Source organism: Nyctibius grandis, chromosome 8 (assembly GCF_013368605.1).
Source record: "Nyctibius grandis isolate bNycGra1 chromosome 8, bNycGra1.pri, whole genome shotgun sequence".
Lineage (NCBI taxonomy): Eukaryota > Metazoa > Chordata > Aves > Nyctibiiformes > Nyctibiidae > Nyctibius > Nyctibius grandis.
The window spans coordinates 25,869,272-25,887,819 of NC_090665.1; the positions used below are offsets into that span (position 1 = coordinate 25,869,272).

Below are 18,548 nucleotides of genomic sequence, written 5' to 3' on the forward strand. Positions count from 1 at the left end.
GTACCATTCAAATCAATCCATCCCAAAATCTGCCTGCTATGATCCCAATTCCTTGACATTCATAACTTATAGATGGACGAGCCTATAGTTATAATATACCTTACCTTATGGTATATTACACCAATAGATTACTGAAGCCTCAGCTAGGCTTGTTGATGTATTAATGCAATATGTTATGAGAGCACTAGCTCACTCTGATGATGTATAGTCACCATATGTATCCTAAGAGTGAAGCAGTTCAATGATATATAACTGTAACAAGAGCACCAAGATGAAGAAAACACTACCAAAAGTAGATTTTGTTAACATTTTATTCTAAAATATCAATATAGTATTAACAATGTGAATAAGAGAAAGACTGATTAGTTGACTGATTAGACATGGTTAGTTAGCATGGAGGAAAAAAAAAACAAACCAAAAACAAAACCCAAAAATGAACCAAGCAGCAGGAAGTTATTAGCAACATTTTCACTCATCCTGCAAAAGCTGTATTTGATATGATTAAGGGTGCCCATCCAATACCTCAGTTAAAACTCTATCAGAAACCCAGTTGTTTGCATGGTCTCTTTCTCCTGAGTTTCAGAAAGGCTAAAAACTGAAAGTCAGTTTGAGCTCCAAGTTTGTGAAGAACTTGTCTTTCAGCTTTAGAAAGAAGAAAAAAGAAAAACAGACAAAAAAAAAAATCTCATAACACCACACAGAATTACAGAAACCAAGATGTTTTCTGAGCAATGCTTCTCATTAAATACAAGAACAAAAGCGAACATGATGAATCACCTGGGCAGGTGGAACACCAGGGACACATTTGAATAATTTTGCAATGGGGACTTGACATCACACCACTATATTTATTAGCAGAGATTGGAAGGGATTGAGTGTTGTGACATTAATAGATGCAAGATTAGTTCATGAGTAACAGCACACATTTAGAGGCTGAATAAGTGTCTTAATAGAGGAAAGAAACTTAGGTAAAGAATTCTTTTTGTTTTGTTTCACTTCTGAGCTACAGAAAAAACACTTAGCTAATTCAGATTTTTACACTACAATACTTTGAGCAAGGAAGCAGTACTCTCAAGTGACAAAGGAAGGTCTCAGAAACAACTGTACACAGGAAACAGACAAGGAATTTACACTTAGAAGTTGTAAAAATTGGTGACCAGTTACGTGATTTAGTTTTACTCTTTACAATGCTCACGCTTAGATACATGATTCAAAAGAACCAGTTATGTTTTTAAAACTTTCAGCCAAATACAAAAATATACATTTACAGAAGTAGAAATATACCAGGTTTCTCTTACCTTTTAAAGCATAAAAATCTGAACAACTGAATATACTTAGTTAACCCTTAGGCAGACTTGTAAAGGCCTTTACAGTAGAGAGTGATTAAGCAACACCACACCTCATGTGAGAAGGAAAATATTAGCTGCAATAAATATTGTTGAATATTTTTGATGGCAGGACTGCACTGCAAGACATTTTTTGACAAAGTATTAAGGTATACTAGTCTTAAGAAAAACGTATGTAGGTTACTGGTTCAGCATAATTACCTTTCCCTGTTTCCTCCAAATCAGAAAAGCACAAAACCACTGAATAACAGCATCAGTTATAACTACAGCGTGAAAGTTTTCAAAGCAAAAGGATGATTGACTGTCTTTACTGTAGTCTTTTCACAGAAATAGTTCTAGGAACCTGACATGTTCTCAAAGACTGAAATTCTTAAGGTGTTGAGCATCTTCCCTCAGAAGGAAAGATGATGGCTATGAATATCTATCTTGGAAGCTTCGATATATAGGAAAAAATTTAGGTTTCAACTTATGAATTTCTCAGCACTGTTGTAAAATATGTTAAGTCCAGGCATCCTAGAACCCAGTACTAAAGAATAAGAAATCAAATTCATTTTCATCCTCGCTGTTAATTTTCACTAGTTTCAGCCAGCAGACTAAAGGTAAGAGGTTAAACAATGATTACAGTAAAAAGCACAAGGAAGTAGTTGATTGGGAGAGCTCTCTACAACCTCATGGGATGACTTACATATTATTTAGGAAGAGCTATGCTTCTAATCCACTATGAATAGTACTGAAAGTGATTTGAGCCATTAAAAGATAGTTTGCTAGCTCAACACTCAACATGAACTTACTTCAGATCAAGTTGAAGAGCACCAGAGATACTTTAAGCCCAGATTTTTCAATGGACTACAAAACCACTAAAAGAACCATTCATCAAATAAGGTTGTAAAGTACTTTTACCATCTCTCATAGTTTTCCCCTACAGAAATAAATACAAAGTTTTTGCTTTGCTTAAAAAAAAATAAAAATGAGGCTGACATTTAAAAAAATTAAAGCCATAAAAATCACTTTAAAGTTACAGTAGCAGTACTAGATCATAATGCAGCAGAGGTGAAGCAACACTGTTAACAAAAATCTTGGTATCCGCATCATGTACCTTTCAAGCATCTCAGATAGGAAGGCAGTCGTCTTATCTAACTGCATGCAACCTAAATGTATGTTACAAATGCCCTTCAAAGGAGTCTCCTTCCACTCTTAAACAAGAGTCCTAAGTCAAAGATATAAGATGAAGAGATGTGAATGTCCTACCAAGCGTTTACTGTGTTTCCTAGTTATTCCCCAACAGTTTTTAAGTTCTCCATTCATATTATCTCCAATAGATTTTTAACTTACTGCGTTAAATTATTTCTTATAGGCTTAGGTAATAATAGACTTTTAATAAAACAAAAGGCCCTATATTTTAAAGTCTAACAGCCCCTTAAGGAATTCCATTTTTTCTTGGTGAAATTTAGGGTTCTTATCCTTATACAGTCACGTCATTTACTTTCATACCACTTACTAATAATATTAGCAATAATTTTAGCTCTTTGTGATATGTTGCTTTCCCTTCACGTAAAGGGAAGGAGTTTCCCTGAATTTCTTGATAATAGCATTTTATACCCACTGTATCCTACCAGGTGAAAGCTCTGCAGGAAATGGAGGTGCAGATTGGAGTTTGTGTGTGTGTTTTGGAATCCCCTTCTGTTTCCAAGCAAATTCAACTTGACCTGTTTCAACCTGTCCTCCTTGAGTCTCAGTAGTGTCATTACAGAGAGTCTGAGATTTCAGCGATGGCTGTCCTTGTTCAAGTTCAAAATTCATAATAAGGGAATCAACCAGAGAGTCCAATTCATCCAAATTCATAAAAGGTATTTTCTGGATAGTATTGTTTGCAGAAGTAGAAGACAAGGCAAATAAACTGAAATAGTTGTTAAAATATCCAGCTATGACACAAATCTTTTCTGCAAAGCTTCTGAGAGGGCTTGTGTTTCTGTACAACCCTATGAAAAACAAAAGCAGGAAGAATCAAATGCAGCATTCTGCAAAGACAGACCAAGTAGCCCTCCCTCCCCCTTGCTTTACAGGTCTCCTGTAGCCCACAGGTTACTATCAAAGCAGGTAGTAAACCAGCTAAATACCTTGTAATGTAGAAGAAACAATTTGACAGACTTCATCTAGGCAACTTGCTCCAATTCAAAGTATTTCGCAGCAATGTTAGTGCTTTTCTTATATCCTGATACAGAGATTCTTCTTCTGGTAAATGAGATTCTATTTCTTTCTGTATTAGTAAAGAGCAATTTAAAAAGAACCAAAATACATGACAGTATACTAACTATTAAACACGCCTATTATGGATTCAGTCACATAACACAGGCCAATGTTGAAATAAAAAATGAAAGTGATGCCAAGTCACAAAACATAAGAGCTCCGAGAAGTGTAGACAGTTGACGGGGAGGGGGGGGGGTTTTGAAAAGGCAAATGGAACTGTAAAATCCAGAAAAGGTTTGGTTCTTAGAAGAGATTAAGTCATCTATCCTGGCTTTTAATTCAAAATACTGATACCTATGGCCATAAACTATTGCAGTAGTTATAACACAATTACACTAGTGTTACTGAACTTGAGGCTTTCAACTTAAAAGAAAACAAAGCAGGTGGTGGTTAGGCTTTTCATGATGAGCCCAAAAAGAAGGCAGATAAGATACAAGTACCTCCAGAAATACTTTAGGTAAAACTAAAATCAAAGAGTTTTGGGTGGAAATGCAGTAGCCAGAAAAGCTAGCATTCCAGTCACAAGAACGCCACTGAGACTTGAAGCGTTATCATGCAATTGTAAATATACAGAAGGTAATTTCAGTTCCTCCTCTTTGTTAAATGCATCCTTTAAATTTAAACCTCAGACTCAAAGCACACATTTCGTGAAACATTTTTCTTACCTTTCTGCAATTAGAGATATTATTTTCCAGGTATCTGGCTAATGCCACAACGTTATCCTTTATTCGATTTTGAATCTACAAAGAAACTTTTAATTATATTGTATACTTGATTCAAGACAAAGTAAAAAGTACATTAATATTTTAGAAGGATAATAATGAACACTGACATACTAATGAGAAAAATATTCAAAAGCAGAAGTAATGTTTTCTGCAACATAACATGTAATTTTTCAAATAAAATGTTAACTAGTAGAAAATATTGTTAACTATATCTGCAAGGTTTTAAATAACCCCTTAACACAAGAGGATCGAATAAGCAAATTTAAGTATTTGCTAAAGAAAGGTTGTCCTGTAACTTTTGTATCACTGTCATTCTAAGTGGCAGGGTAATCTCCTAGTTAATACCCTGGTGCTCTCTCCCTGACTTCACATTAGTTCCACCAGCGACAAGCACATACAGGAATCCTGCAGGTACATAGCAATCTGCTGCAAGTGAACACCATTATCTGGAAAGCAGACTGCTCAATTCCTTCTGCTGGAAACATGAAGCATTTGGGAGTTAAGCAAGCAGATAGGAACATAAAAGATTTTGGACAGTTTCACTATTATCTGTAGGATTAAGAATGGCAACAGTGAAAACCAGAGTAGGAAGAAGTTTTTGCTTTTCTTGAGACAAGCAATTTATCGCTCTTCTCCAACTGATTTGAACATTTATCCCACGTCATGTATTTTGAGTAATAACAAATTCTTCAGAAATATTTTATATATCCAAAGTCATTAAGGAGATTTTGTTATTGGCCACATTTCTGAAAATTTCTCAACTTTGAGGAAAAATAACAAAAAAATAGAAACACATGGGGCAGAAGAAATGATTGCTCAGACATAGGTAAACTGTCACCTTTGGCCTTGCATGCTGTCTGTACAAAACATATTTATTCAGAGGAAAAGTGGCAGAACAAGCCTATATATCAAAACACTGAAAGGAAGCATGTACCCTATATACATCTAGTACCTTGCTGAAGAACATTTCAGTCTTTCCAAAGTATCTCCTTGGAATTCAGCCAGGCTTTCTGTCAAAAAGTCTCACCCACTAAGAAAGTGGCTTATTTCTAAGGGGTACTTCTAGCTTGCCTACTGGAATTTTCATACAATCATAGAAATATTTTTAACTATGGTGCTTATTCCTTATACTTTATTCTCTACTTTGCATAACTCCCTATAGTATCATCTTCCTCACAATTTGCCACCTAAGCAAAATAAGAGCACAAAATAACAGACTGTAGCTTAAAAAAAGCCCCTCCAGGCAAAAAAAACCAAACCACTACTGAATTCGGCAGGTAATGAGGTCTGTTCTGCTTTAAATGTCAAAATACACTAGACACACCAGTAATAATATGTTTGTTTCATGAAGAGCAACTCCTCCCCAGAACAATTCTGGGCTTCAGCATATCCAAAAAAAATAAATAAATAAAAAATAAAAAGACCCACACACCACACCCCAAACCTATTCAATTTGATAAAATATAACTGCTAAACTGCTATCTGGGAGGGGAAGTATGCACACATCTATTTCTGATGAGATAGTAGGAATATCTCTTCTTGAACTTACAAGAATAATTAAATTGAGGTCTTACTATGAGAGATAAAAGCTTCCCATTGATGTAATACCTGGAAAGTATTTGAAAGTCAGCTGTGATTTCTGTGCATGACACAAAACCAAGCAGGACATTTCTGACTTCTGTGCTATTAAATAGCTACTTTAGTCAAACAATTTCCCTCTAGAGTGCCCAATTCATCAAAGTGCTTCAGCATACCCCAAGCATTAAGCACATGGGAAGACTAACTCTTTAAAAGATAACGCTGAACTATTTTAATATTTAGATAGCATACTGTTTGGGACTAGGACTGTGCGAACAACGTATGACAAAATGAAGTCTTCAAACTTTCTAATAATCCTCCTGACAATAACAGGGAGTGTAGTAATAGAAGAGGTGATTACTATTATCAATATAAAATAACAATTAACTTTCAGGATCATAAAGCATTACATATTAAATATGCAATCTTTTTACAAAACAAACTTAACAGTGGTATACAGAATAAGAGGTCCACTTGCTCCCTTGTGCCAGTTCTCATATTCTCTTTCATGGTTACACAGTGAAATTTTACACAAAATGCCCTCCAATGCACAGAGAAATTGTTCTAAATAAAACACACTTAAACGTTCAGTTTACATATGGGTGAAAGGCTAAAACACTAAAAAATTCTGCAAGACTGTAAGTCAATATTCCTGCTTACCACCCATCTCAAACCTGTGTTACTAATCATAACTGTTTTCCTACTATAAACGTTCTAGACAGAACTGCTGAAAAATAAAAGGACATGATGAAGTGCCTCTAAGATATAGTAGTAGTTTTTAATCTTACTTTCATCTCACCTCATTTTGTGGATCTTGTTTCAGAAGTTCTTTCTGCACCATTCTTGCTTTTTCCTGTACAGCATCAATGAGAAACTCCAGCCCTGAGCCTACTCCATCATAAACGGCAAATATGAATTCCTTTAAAATAAAGGTTCAAAATATAATTATTAATGGAATTGATACAGTCTCAAATTAAATGGATTTTCCATAGCGGGCTAGAAACGTAATTTTGTTTGAGCAAGTTGTTCAGTGCTGGTCTATTCAGTCACATCTCATTCTTGGACCACAGGGGCTCAGCACTTTAACCTCCTTTTCCTAACTTTCTTCAGATTTCTGAAACTTCTATGTGGTACTTAATCACAGATTACTGAAATAAGTATTGAATTTCAGTGAAATAGGTAGACTTGTACAATCTCAGTGCAGATACAATCCTAAAAGCACAGTATTTCTTTCTCCTTATAGGTGGAAGTTGTACAGACTTTAAGTGTGTTTTTTTAAGGGAAAAAAAAATTCAAGGGTATTAACACATACCCTTTTTCACCATAAAAATGACGTACTATATAAACTCTGAAACATACTTAATTCAGTTCATCAAATTGTTATGTGTAAGAATTTGCTTCTGAGCACAGTTACTGAAAACATATGTGATGTCAACATTAAAATTACTATTTCTAATAAACATTTTTTCACCTGTAGACTAGTTGCTGGAATGTTGTTCTCTTCAGAAAAGGAAATATCAGCTCTTGTGACTACTGCCAAGTGTCCTATGTATTTCATTGTTTGGTTTACTGTTTGGTTTATTTTGCTGCATGCTTCTGTTACCATCGAGGATATATCTGAAGAACATCCCTGAGAAATAAAGGCATATCATTCACTGAAGCTAGAAAGCATCTCTGGTCAAAGAGCACACGTTTTCTATAACGCAAGAGTTTGTAGCACACAATAGCTTGAGGCATTTTCATCTTCCTACTTCCAGTGGCTTATCTACAGGTAAAAGGTAAAAGACTACTACCACAGGTAAAAGACTATACCTTGCAATCACAGACAAGAATGGTACCATTATACTTACACAGTTAAAAAAAAGTTACTCTTCATAAGGCTGTAGCATGAACAAGAATAATATTTACTGGCCACTGGTTTATAAATTTATAAACAGTAGCACTTCACAATCTAAACTAGCATTTGCTCTTGTCAGTGCATGTTATATTTTCCCCTTTTATGTTTAAGAACGTACACTATCGTCAGGGCCTGGGCACAAAAAGGTCTGCATTACTCTGAACTAGCATATGGACGTACCAGTTTAGCCAGCAAAAAAAATGCACCCTTTACTGTTCATCTTCCTTAGGTGAGTCCATTTGTCATTGCATACATTGGACATCTAAGTGTTTTTAACAAGTCTGTAGTAAATATTTCATTACTGCATAGAACTTCTCCTACATACAGATTAATTCTTTAATATACTTTACCTGCAATAGTAACTGCAAATAACCTCCCAAGTTCTTTACTTCTTGTTTTATTTCTTCATCAGCTTTTATAGATCCAGGGCACTTCTGGACATCATTAAGCCACAGCTTGGTTAGAACCACAAGCCGGTCAAAAGCAGAGGTAATTCTGATGCTGTAGGACTGTGCAGCATGATCACGAGAGAAAACTACAAGAGAAAGAGATCTATCAGGTCTCCTTTGCAAATGAAAGTAGCAATGTTAATTCTTCTGAATGCTTGTGCATCTGAAAGACAAGTCATTAGTAATGTTTACTTTAAACTGTTATGAAAATGAGACTTACAGTTCTCTTGACATTCTTCATCTTGCTGTTCATAGGCTTTTGAAATAGCAGAAACTCCAGAGAAAATGATAAACAAATTAGTTAGGAGACTATCTGCTATGCTCTTTCCTCCCTCGTGATTCTGTTCCAGTAAATCTAAAGCTGAACTTATAGACTCTTTGCAAATTCCAGGAAGAAACGATTCAGAAAAGCTGGGGCATGTGCTGGACTTATTCTGTGAACCTGTATGATGTAAAAACAAAACATATATGCAAGAAACTCTTCATAGGAGTGAGCAGTCAGCATGTCTTTAATAACTATTTTATATTGCTTCTACAGCAATGTTCAACTACTCAAGACAGCAAGTCAGAAAAAATTGCATATACAATGTTCTACATAGTTTCTAGATTCAGTTAGTAGAAAGACAAATTTCATAGTCAAATTCTTTAACATGAATCCATCTTTTTCAACAACCAAACCTAGAGAGACAGAAAATAACAAAACCCAGCCAATCTAAAATAACTGAATGCATAAAAATATTTGGAAGACTGAAACATATAGTATTCCAGAAAAAAGTTGATAGAACCTGACAAAAAGCTTAGTGGAACCTCAGTAGTTGAATGAATACCAACAACTCAAAGTCTCCAAATTATTATATCAGGATTCAGCCTCTGGCAATTTGCTACTATCCTCTTGAAACTATCATCTTTCTCCAGTTAACCTGCATAGTTAAGCGCAGTAACGTTAGATAAATTTCTTAAATAAGGGTCATAAGTGCTGGTCAGGAAGTTTTTGTCCTAAGAAAGCATAATCAAAAATACAAAAAAAACCCCTACTGTTAGCAGCTTGACATCATAAACTTGAAGATATTATAAACAGGACATTTTTCATTTGTTTTCCAAACCCACACTTTTTTTTAAACAACTATTAGAAGTGCATACGTTTTATACATGCAGTAGTTTCAAGTTTTCAGTATGAAATGAAAGGTGTTCTGCTATATAGTAAGTACCTGATATATAGGAAATCTGTATATTCTGAATTGGTTGCAATTTTATCTCAGACAAACATCCAGAAATTCTCTTGTTCTTCATGAAACTTCTACTTCTAGGAAAGGATGATAGAGTGAAAACATGAAACAGCTTTAAAAGAAAAGAATCTCTCTCTCCATACCCACTGAAAGTTCAATGAATATTAACAGACATCAGGCAAACCAAACATCTACTTTTAATTAATGGAACACAAAACTTAAACCAAAGTGAAAGCAAGACAATACAGCCCATAGGATGGATCCTGCTTACTTTCCTCAGGCTCTTGCTACTATAGCAGGATCTTCATTCCACCCTCCCATTTTTAAGTTACTGGTGTGTTACTGGATTATTATTATCTAGAACTTGAGACAAAACACATTTCTTTCCTACCCACTGGAACCATAGAATGCAGACATGTTGGCTTTTTTGATCTTGTTTGCTGGACAGAAATGAACTGCTTTTGGAAAGCCAGATAGGAGGGCATTTCTTCTTCGTAGAAGGCAGATGTTCCGTGAAGTTGTCCACTGTCAGTTAGACAAGCTAACTTAGCTTCTCTCGCCTGGCTTCTGGGTGCTTAGCTGTCAGTGCAAAAGGCCAGCTCTTTGAGAGCTGTTGAGAAGCCTCAGCCCGCCTTGAAGCTGTTAAAGAAACAGCTGGAAAGAAACTCAGCAGGGGCTCCCCAACTTTTCTTGGGGCTGTGTTTAAGATGAGTCTCCTGCCCTTGGTCCTGCCTGACTTACACTGCAGTTGTGTGTTGTAACCACACCTATGGCTGGCCATGTACGCCATTGATCTGGACCTGCAGACTTGACTTCCCAGTTTGACCTGGGACCTTGTCACAATGGATGTGACAATCCAGTGATAGCCTGACACAGTGTAAGTCAGGCAGGACCAAGGGCAATAGACTCACCTTAAACACTCACTAAGACTATTTCCCAGCTTAACCTCTACCCTGCCTCATCGTTATATAATTACCTGTGGATCTGGACTGTTGGCTGACCCTGGTTAAAATAGGGAGAACAAAACCAAATACACTTCTGAGATTCAAGAACACACATAATACTGTCCAGAAGGCAGCATCAGATGAAAAAGTATTCCAACATTATTCTATCATTAAAACAGTATTTAGACTAAAAATAAAGAAACTGTTTATCCATTGCATTCTTTTCAGATAACTTTTGTTTACTTGGAACAGTCAGGAATGCTTTCCAAAATTTACAGTCAGATAAACTGACCTGCTTTACAGCAGAATAACAAGTCATATGGGTTGCTACCCACTAGCAAAGCTATAATTAACAATCTGTTAGCTTTTCCGTTATAAGCTACAACTTGCAGATGTTTGCAATTCAGTTATAAGTATTGTTACAAGGCTAAAACTTCAAATACAAGGTCCCAGACCAGCTGCAATTTACTCCTTAAAAACAGTGCTTTCATATTACAGAAGTGTGAAGAAAACATGTAAAACTACACATTTCACTCTGCACTGATGATATCTAGGTACGTGGTTTAGAAATCCTTACACATGTTTTGACAAAATATACCTCTGGGTTTGGAGGAACTTTTGTTCCTATTTCTTGTCCATGGGGAAAGATAAAAGAATGAATGAACAGAAGAAAAGAACTCATCAGTTGGCACAGTGTACGGGGTAAGTAAGGATGGGAACACACGTCCAAGTGCCTATTTAAAATCACTTGTGTTACTAATAAAACATGTATCTATAACCTTAATTAACCTGCAGAGGACCTACAGGTTAATTAAGTCCTGCACTAGAGACAAATGTATCAATGTCCGAGATAGCTTTCTGAAATAATTGGTAACAGCCTTTAACTACCTCCAGCTAGTTGTCAATAGTTGTACATAAAACATTCTGGCACTGCATATATGCTATGCCTGATCTCAGAAACATTGCTGTTAATATGCCAGACTGCTTTAGTGGGCATGCAATTTTTATTAGCCACATGTTGCATACTAACACACATTTCAGAAGTGAAGCCAGTAAAGCATAGTAAGGTAATATTTAGTTTCAAAGTTCCCCCCTCCTCACAAATGTATACTAACTTTTCATTTAATTTCTAAGTTTGACATTATAGTAAGGTAAAAGAAGAATTAATAAATAAAAGACTACCTTAGTAGTGCAGAAGCATGTTTAGATAATTATACAAGTTATTTTTTGCTTTGTTTTAAGCACAGATGAAAGAGCTACAAATTAGTATCACCTTCTTCTGGAAAGGGAGGAAACTGAGGCATCTGAAAGGTCAGGCTCCCACTCATCAGCAGGATCATAAAATACATCAGCAGCTTTATTGCTATCATTGCTCTGAAAAAAATAGAGAAAACACAGCAGAGGAGAAGGGTTAAGGAGAGTGATAATAAAGCATACAACATATAGATTAAGACATGTTCTACTAACAGTAGAACAATAGATTTAATGTTTTTTTCTTTTGTTAGGATATGTATAATCTAGAAGATAACTGACTGCCAGCCAACTTGAGGTGCAAGTGTTTGAAACAAACTAAAACAAGCTGAACACAGTGAAAACACCTAGCTACACAGCATCTGAGATACAGGAACACTAAGTACAGAACTTTTTCACAGTTCTCTCCACATGCCAGATTTATTAAAGATCTGAGCATATAATTGACATTTTTTATTTATTTTTGTATCTGGATTTGTGTAACAGTTTTAGCAATAGTTTTCCACAGAAACAGAATCTTCATGTGTGATATTGCCAAGATCCAAACAGTTTTAGTAATAAATATGGCAGTAATTCTTCTGTCACTGGAAATACTTGCAATATTACAGAGTTAGATCATAAAGGAGACTTTCCTCATTTTTTTTCTGTTTTTCTTTGATGGCTTTTTCCTTTTTGGACAAAACATTGAAATATTTTTATTTCAGATATATATTAATATATGAAGAAATTATTCTTCAATAAAACATAATTCTTTAATGAGATTCAATTATTTTCTAAGGTAGAAAAAAAAAAAGAAGGCATTCTGAAGTGGTAAAAAAGCCCTCGTATTTTTCCCTACCAGCACTTTCATTGCTCCAACAGGTGAGATTTCTTCCTCTGCAAACTTCAAGTATGCTATTTATGCCAGAACATGATTTGTGTTAGGAAATAGCAAGCATCCAAATATTTATTTATATATTATTTGAAAGCAATTTCTACTCATTTTTCAATACTGCTCCAGGCTAAACATAATACAGATATTGGAATGAAAAGAATTTATATGATCAGGAGAATCACAAATTCAAACACTGACAAATTTAGACAAGCTGTTCTTCTTAACCTAAAACTGTTCTTAAATATATATTTTTCTTTTGTGTATTAATCAAAAAAAGCCCAACTAAATATAGCATAAAATACAAGATCAATTACGGTTCTACTAGATTGCTTTGGATCATTCCTTCATGTTGATCAGCTCTTTCTCATCTCCAAGAACTTTCCCTCCTTTACCCTTCATTATTTCACTGCAGTCTAAAACAACTTTCAATTCATATGGCAGAAACCAAGAAACAAATAAAATACAATGATCAGGCCCTGAAGACTGAAAAATTCCAGAACTACTATCACCATTAAGTATTTTCAAGGTCAACCAGATCTGATATATTTTTTTTTTAAGTAGTTCTTAGGCCTCTCGAGTCTTCAGCTCTAAAACAGAAAAAAATGCAATGGAATGCAGTGAAAACACTGTCTGTTCTCCTGGAGTCAATAAAGATAAACTTATTTCTTATGACATTTCTCTCTTCAGGAGATAAAAAAAATACCATTCTCCCAGCAAATAAGAGCTGATACTGTAAATCTTATCTATATTCAACAATTTGGAACCATTGTCTACCTTTATGTAATTACAAGATTTTACCTCATGGTTAATATTTTTTTTTTTGTGGATACAGAATCAAATGCAGGTGCTGTTCCCACTTCTCTCTTTCTTCTATTTTACATCCTCCTTATGGTTACAAAAGATAGTATGATATGCTCCAAAAACAAAGTACCTAGCACATTTAGAGAGGTGGCAGTACAAAAATTACCCAGTCTGTCTGATTAAAAGCAATGGAATTAGAAAAAGGGATTAATTTGAACCTTGTCAGTTCATTAAAGAAAAAATCATGAAAAATGCCTTTAAAAAAAAACTCCCATCGAAAAACCTAAAGCACATAGAGACAAAAGCAACGAGTAGCAAATTAACTTACCAGAACCAAAGGAAAATAAATAGAATTTAGTAATGAAAATTCAAGTGATACCTTTAAAAAGCCAAGTTTTCCTCTAGAACAGATAAACAATTGAACAGCCAGAAGAACCACAAAGCAGTCCTCATTTTACTAGTTCACGCTCTGTACACAAAGTGACCTGAATTGTCATTGACTTCTACTGTCCTCTTTCCATGTGACAGACACACACGTGTACATGTGTTTAATAAAAAATAATCACGTGTCTTGGTGTTTAAGATCGCATTAAAAAATCACAAGATTTTTTTTTCCTGTATGATTATCAAAACCTTATCTTTGACAATATTACTTGTTATTAGTGGTTTTTCTTCAGTTGTTACTGACCTTATAGAGTTCTTTCATTGCTGCTAGTTTGCATTCAAATTTCTCCAGGCTCCAGAAAGTTGCTATACCCAGTTTGATGTTACGAACCTGCACCTGAACAGAAGACACTGTTCCTGTTTTATCATCAATTTTGTCGTGCCTAAAAATTTGAGGAAGTTTAAAAAAAAAGGCAAACACATTATTCATGTTGCAAAAATAAACAAGGAACCTGTAGATAGGATTAAACAGATAATAAAAATTTGATTACAAACCCAGAAATTGCTTGAAACATCATGTATCTCACAAAACATACATTAGTGCAGCCATTAAAATTATTTTTATGCAAAGGAAAAAAGGAATCCCTGCATTTATACATAGAAGTACATACTAGTATACATATTCCTGGCTCTCATGAAACTCGGGACCAAATATATGCTACAGAATTCTACTGGCAGAGTTCTTGTTGAAGGATGTGGAAAGACAACATGTGAAAGACGTAGCAATACCTACAGCTACTAGAAAGTCCTAGCTTACCTGCCTTGACTGTAGCATTTTTTTGAAATGACAGAGTTTCCTCTACACTAATATATCTCTGCTCACACTAAGAACACCTCACCAATATACAGGGTCCACTTGTAGAAACACTCTTCAGCTACAACTAGCAAGTAGTGTGGCATAGCAAGAGATCTGTGGAGTGTAACAAACTGGTCCCAAGCACTCAATATCCACTATAGGCATGTTCTGAGGTTTTTACTTTGAACGGACCTCTGTTGTGGTCCTGTGAACTGAGCACCTCATAGTTGCTGGCACATATTCCCTGGTTTAGTTTTGTCCAAAAGGAATGCAGTTAGTGTGCTTTGGGACCACTTTCATATGTGAACCAAAGCCAGTGGACATGAGTGTCAAGATTCACCTCCAAAGCACTCTTGATTCAAATTAATTGTCTGTAACATACTTTTAAAGTCTTGATCTAAAATTAAAATTTGAAATTCACATTTCAAACTAACAAGGCTAAACTACACATTTAACTAAAGCTAGTTTGGAAAGTGATTTGTCATGTTCCAATCCTAACACAACTGTGAAAAAGGAAAACAAACAGCTCGCTGCACATCCAGAATCCATGCCCAGTTTTTTGATTTATATATAAAAAAATATATATCCCCTTATAATTAACTAAAATCAGATACTCACCTGTAGAAAACAGTGTTTTTCCCTAATTCATTACTAATGGTGTTGGCCTCTTTGATCATCATAGATAGCTTCAGAGAATTCCAGTTAAGTGGAACTAATAAAGAATATAGCATATAATGATTAAGTGGATCAAACAATGCAATGCAATAACTTCAGGATAAAAAAAAAAAAAAAAAAAACCACACAAAAACAAAAACAACCACAAACACACACACACACAAAAAAAAAGGCAAAAAAAGAAACCACAACCAAAAGCTTGAATGTGATTTAGCCAACAACAGTTCTGTGAATTCCCAATACATTGTGGGAAAAAATGACCCTTCCAGCAAGAAAATCCTTTATAAAAGGTCAGGTAAAGGATGTTTCAGAAATAATGGCAAATACAGACTACATGTATATCCAGCTAACCACCCTGAGCGTGATTAAAACAGAGCTTTTAGCACCGTCTGATATATATGGCTTATGAATGGAAAGGATTATAGCAGACAGAAGGCTCCTCTTGTTCAGGATCATTAGAGAAGTGTTAGAGGAACAGAAAAAGCTTCTGGATCCATATCCACTAAATCCAAGCCCACCAAGCAAAAAGAAGTCAGCATTGCCCTTGCAACAATTATATATAAACATACTAGTCATAGTTTTATTCCCACTTCCACGATTCTTCTGAAGGGTTTGTATTTCTTCAGCAATCTTCCGCTTCTCAGCTTCCAGAAGCTTCAAGTATCTTGGCATGACGAAGAGTATGGTCTTCTAGAGCCTGGGAAGGAAAAAAAAAAAAAAACCACACTCCTAATGCTGTTTATTTAAGCAAAATTTTTTGTTGCTGTCTTATGGATTCTCAGAAGAGAATGAAATTTATATTGACATCTGCCATATTGATATGAAACCCTCCATCTTCAAACTGACAGTTTTCTGGTTTTGCTTAGATATTGACATGCTTAAAAAAAATTGAATTAAAAAAGAAAACAACTTTTAAAAAATTAAGTCATATTTGTTGCAGCAGTCAGATATGTATGAACACCACTCAAAAACCCAGTCATTACTTACATTAATGCTTGGAGTCACCTTTGGCACAGGCAATGGTCTCTGAAGTTTGGTACATGAACAAATAGTCCACGTAATATAAGAAATAAGGTCCAGCATTAGTTTATCCCCAAATTTAATATAATATTCAAAGTGTAAACAAAACATCTGTTCTGTTGCATAAAATCATTAGAAAAATACTTCAGAACATTCCACTTACAATGATTTATTTAAAAAACCCACAAAACCCCATAAAACAAACTACAGTTTATCGCCTAAAAAGGTGGGGTGTTTTGGTTTTGGCTTTTTTGGGGTTTTTTTTGTTTGTTTGTTTTTAAGTTACCTGTTTGGTAGCTAAGGCCTCCATCTCTAAACGCTTCTTATTGAAGTGTAGTTCTAGCTCGAGATTTTGCTTTGCCTTCTCTAGCTCCTGTATTTTAGTTGCAGCTTTTCGGTTATTCAGTTCTTGGATTTGCTTCTTACAAGATTCTTCTCTCTAATATAAAAAAGGACAGATGAGGGGAGGTATACCACTTCTACAGCATTTGTGATCTATCCCTTTGGCATATATTAAGATTTATTTTCACTTCAATACATTTAAAACACGCAGCCCCTGTGGACTACTCAAGCCAGTGTCAGCAATGAAAGGTTATACCCCAGTTCACAAGCATCATATTATGTCTTCTACAGCACATTTAAGAAATAAGATACTCCATCACATTATGATTGTTTTGCCATGATATACTATTCTACATAGACTTAAGTATTTTTTTAAATTATTTAAAAGACTAACAACAAAGCAGCGTGCAAACCTGGAAGAAAAAAAGGTCATTAACCAGAATACTGTAGTAATTTAGGCGTCTCATAGAATAAGTTAGATTTTGTAGGGATTTTTTTTCATGTACAAGTTACACCCTCATCAAATTCACACTGGATTAACATTTTAGTTCCTGGCTAATTCTAGAAACCAAAATCCCTAGAGTAATTCTGAAGGGGATACCTACTTTATAAACTTCTTGTGTTAGTAAGGCTGATTTTTTTAAAAAAGAACGAGGCTTAGCATTCCTGAAGACACTATTATAATATGCAAGACCAAAAAAAAAACCCGAAAAAGAAAACAACAAACAAACAAATAGAAACCTCATACTACAACTTCTGTTTTATTTCATTGATATGTTTTATGTAGTGAAGCAATGGCAACTTACCACCTCTGCTTCCAGTGATTTTATTTTGCTTTCATAAGCTTCTTTTTGTGAGGTCAATTCTTGCTGAACCATCTCTTTTGCAATTTGGACACTTTGCATCATTTCTTCCTTGGCTTTGAGTCTTGCCTCTTCAATTTCTGATTCAAGCCTACAAGTAGAAGTATAATACATTTAGAATGCTGGCTTTAATCTCTTATAGGCTAGAGATTATAATCTTTTCTTCTGTCATGACAGGAGCCACCAATTTTAACAGTAAAAACATGAGGGTTTGTTTTGTTGTTTGGTTTGTTGGGTTTTTTTTTTAAAAAAAAACAACTTCTACACTTTACCTATGTATTTTTCACTTCATAGGGAAAAATGTAGACATTGGTAAAGATGGAAGACATTCCAGAATTTTAAAATCTACTCTATTTCCATATTTATTTTATTATGCACCTTTCATAAAATTAAGAACTGTAATAGAAACTCACGAAGTCACATGAAGATGCAGGAAAGTAAATTTTAAGTCAATGAGTCTTGCAGCTTAATAACTCTAAGGAGTGAAGCAAGTACAAATAACACTTTACTGTCTCAAATTCTCCACCATCACAGAAGACCAAGGTTGCGGTGTTCCCCAGGGCTCAGTTCTGGGGCCGGTGCTGTTCAATATCTTTATAGATGATCTAGACATAGGGATTGAGTGCACCCTCAGCAAATTTGCAGATGACACCAAGCTGGGTGGGAGTGTCGATCTGCTGGAGGGTAGGAAGGCCCTACAGAGGGATCTGGACAGGTTAGATAGATGGGCCGAGACCAACGGCATGAGGTTCAACAAGAACAAGTGCCGGGTCTTACACTTCGGCCACAACAACCACATGCAGCGCTACAGGCTGGGGGAAGAGGGGTTAGAAAGCGGCCCGGCGGAAAGAGACCTGGGGGTGCTGATGGACAGCCAGCTAAACATGAGCCAGCAGTGTGCCCAGGTGGCCAAGAAGGCCAATGGCATCCTGGCCTCTATTAGGAATAGTGTAGCCAGCCGGTCTAGGGAAGTGATCATCCCTCTGTACTCGGCACTGGTGAGGCCACACCTTGAATGCTGTGTCCAGTTCTGGGCCCCGCACTTCAAGAAAGATGTTGAGGTGTTGGAG

The 18,548-nt window shown here is 35.5% G+C and overlaps 1 protein-coding gene across 1 annotated transcript in view; it reads right to left on the minus strand.

Moving 5' to 3' along the window:
- Positions 1–373: 373 nt before the first annotated feature.
- KIF14 (kinesin family member 14) overlaps positions 374–18,548 on the minus strand; it is a 31,690-nt gene continuing 13,515 nt past the window's right edge. Inside the window, 18 exon segments of the mRNA XM_068406137.1 lie at positions 374–2,553; positions 2,960–3,325; positions 3,464–3,506; positions 3,509–3,546; positions 3,549–3,603; positions 4,259–4,333; positions 6,696–6,815; positions 7,368–7,526; positions 8,144–8,328; positions 8,463–8,684; positions 9,451–9,545; positions 11,686–11,786; positions 14,027–14,165; positions 15,197–15,290; positions 15,823–15,904; positions 15,906–15,950; positions 16,560–16,712; positions 17,422–17,569. Of these exon segments, the coding sequence (XP_068262238.1) occupies positions 2,519–2,553; positions 2,960–3,325; positions 3,464–3,506; positions 3,509–3,546; positions 3,549–3,603; positions 4,259–4,333; positions 6,696–6,815; positions 7,368–7,526; positions 8,144–8,328; positions 8,463–8,684; positions 9,451–9,545; positions 11,686–11,786; positions 14,027–14,165; positions 15,197–15,290; positions 15,823–15,904; positions 15,906–15,950; positions 16,560–16,712; positions 17,422–17,569 (2,155 nt within the window). The 3' untranslated portion in view covers positions 374–2,518.